General features: G+C 52.8%; 1 protein-coding gene across 1 annotated transcript in view; it reads left to right on the forward strand.

Moving 5' to 3' along the window:
* LOC107548282 (uncharacterized) overlaps positions 1-2,036 on the forward strand; it is a 2,484-nt gene extending 448 nt beyond the window's left edge. The window contains exon 2 of the mRNA XM_016228914.1: positions 1-2,036. Coding sequence (XP_016084400.1) covers positions 1-1,882 — 1,882 coding nt within the window. The 3' untranslated portion in view covers positions 1,883-2,036.
* Positions 2,037-2,044: the final 8 nt, after the last annotated feature.

Genomic DNA, 2,044 nt, shown 5'->3' on the forward strand with positions numbered 1-2,044 from the left:
TGATGCCCACTGGGATCGACTAGAGTCCTGGCTGAGTGCCAGAACTGGTACACTTCTGTCTGAAGCAGCCGGCGGCCTGCAGCACCTGAGCCGGGAACAGCTCGACGACAACCTGAGCGCCCTGATGTCCCATGAGCCGACACAGGACTACAGCCACATAGATCTCACCAAGATCATCGGGCCCCTCGCCCACAACCTCCTCGCTCAGGCAAAGCTGGGAGAAACAAGCATCTCCCGCATGGAACAGGAAGCAGCAGCGCTGAAGCTCCAGGCTGAGGAGGTTCAGAGAAACCTGGTGCTTGCTCAAAGTCAACTGGACCAGCTAACGTCGGAGACTCAGCACCAGCACAGGACGGCGGATGAAAAGGACCCAGAGCTGCAGGAGGAAGTAGAGAGACTCCAGAAAGCTTTAACTGATCTCCGTGTAGACACAACACGCCGAGAGCAGTGGGAGAAAGACACCAGAGAGGAACTAAGTGAAAAACTTCAGCGAGCCGAGGCTCTCCTGATGAGAGCAGAGACTGAACTCAAAGAGAGAGATGCTAGGGCCAAGGCCAGCGAAGGCCACCTGCAAAGTTCACGGGCTGAAGTCAGTGCCTTGGTCCAACAAAGAGACTATTTAAAAGACGAACTTGATACGGTTCACCGAGAGCTTAAATATGCATATAGACTGCAAAGTGACTCGGAAAGGGAAATGCACACCACAGAATTTCCCCTAACCAGCAGATTGATACCAGCTAGGCAAGGGTTTCCAGTTCGAAAGGGGGGTGAGAGCCCACTGCTCAAGACATCACCTGCCAGCATCCCTGAACCCCCAGCAGCAGAAAGGGGCTGGGAGCCTTTTCAAAGGCTGTCTTCCAGGCACGGCGTGTCACCTAAAGAATTGGATAAGCTGGCTAGAAACATTCCCACTTTCACTCCAAACCCTGCAGGGGGCCACGATGTGCACGCCTACTTAAAAGACATTGACTTTCACTTGCAAACTGTTGCCAATGTTACCACAAGAGACAGACTCTATCTGCTCCGAATCACCGCCAGCCGTGAGGTGAGGAGCTTTCTAGACAGGCAGCCAGAAACGGTCGAAGGGGATTACCAGCAAATGCAGCAGGCTCTGATTAAGGAGTTCTCTGACCCAGAGTCAGAGCAAGGACTGATTACTGCCATGGACCTTAAACAGGGCAGACAGGAAACCACACAGGCTTACTACAACAGGCTCAGACAGGCCTACTTCGGAGCACGAAACGAGCCAGGAATGGAACAGGATTTCAACTTCAAAACTCTGTTTCTCCGGAACCTGCACCCAACAGTGAGCCACCACTTGGGGGTTCTGGCTTGCCCACGGACTATGTCCACCCAACAGCTGCGAGATTTGGCCCACAAGGCCTATGTTAAACAAAAGACTGTTTCTGAAAAGACAGGAAAAACCCCCACAATCTATCCTGTCACTAATCAGAGCTCTGAACTTGCTCTAGAGGGCGCCGAGCCAAGCCACACTGACAAACCCGTCAACACAATGTCAAGGCCCTTCCCAACCAGCAGAGAGCAGCATGGCCATGGTGGTGCCCGTCCTAAGCACCAGTATGAGCGGCCCGAGAGATCCTGGGACAGGTCACAACCACCCCTCAACCGAAGGGGTGGAGCCACATGGGAAGCCAAGAGACGGCCCAAGGGGAACCGACACTCACAGACACAAGCACCGAGCTCGGACTGCCAGCAGCAGAACCCCTCTCAACAGGCCCTTGATAAGCCCAAATATAAACCATCCACAGAACAGAACCAGAAAGCTACATCTGAATCAGCAGAGATCATGAGACTTTTAAAGGAACTCCTCCAAGAAAAGCACCATAAGGAAAAGAAAAGGGATGAGTCAGACCAACTCTGACTAAGCATTAGCTCTGACCCCGACACCCACTCAGAGTCCCCTCAAAATGAACTTCCCAACCAGATCACTGCTAATCCACTGTTAACCACAGAACCAGATATCTCATCACCAAGTGGTGACATCACTCAACCACCTCAGCTGACGGTGGAACCGCCAGAACCA

This window comes from Sinocyclocheilus grahami, unplaced genomic scaffold (assembly GCF_001515645.1).
Source record: "Sinocyclocheilus grahami isolate Dianchi unplaced genomic scaffold, SAMN03320097.WGS_v1.1 scaffold345.1, whole genome shotgun sequence".
NCBI lineage: Eukaryota > Metazoa > Chordata > Actinopteri > Cypriniformes > Cyprinidae > Sinocyclocheilus > Sinocyclocheilus grahami.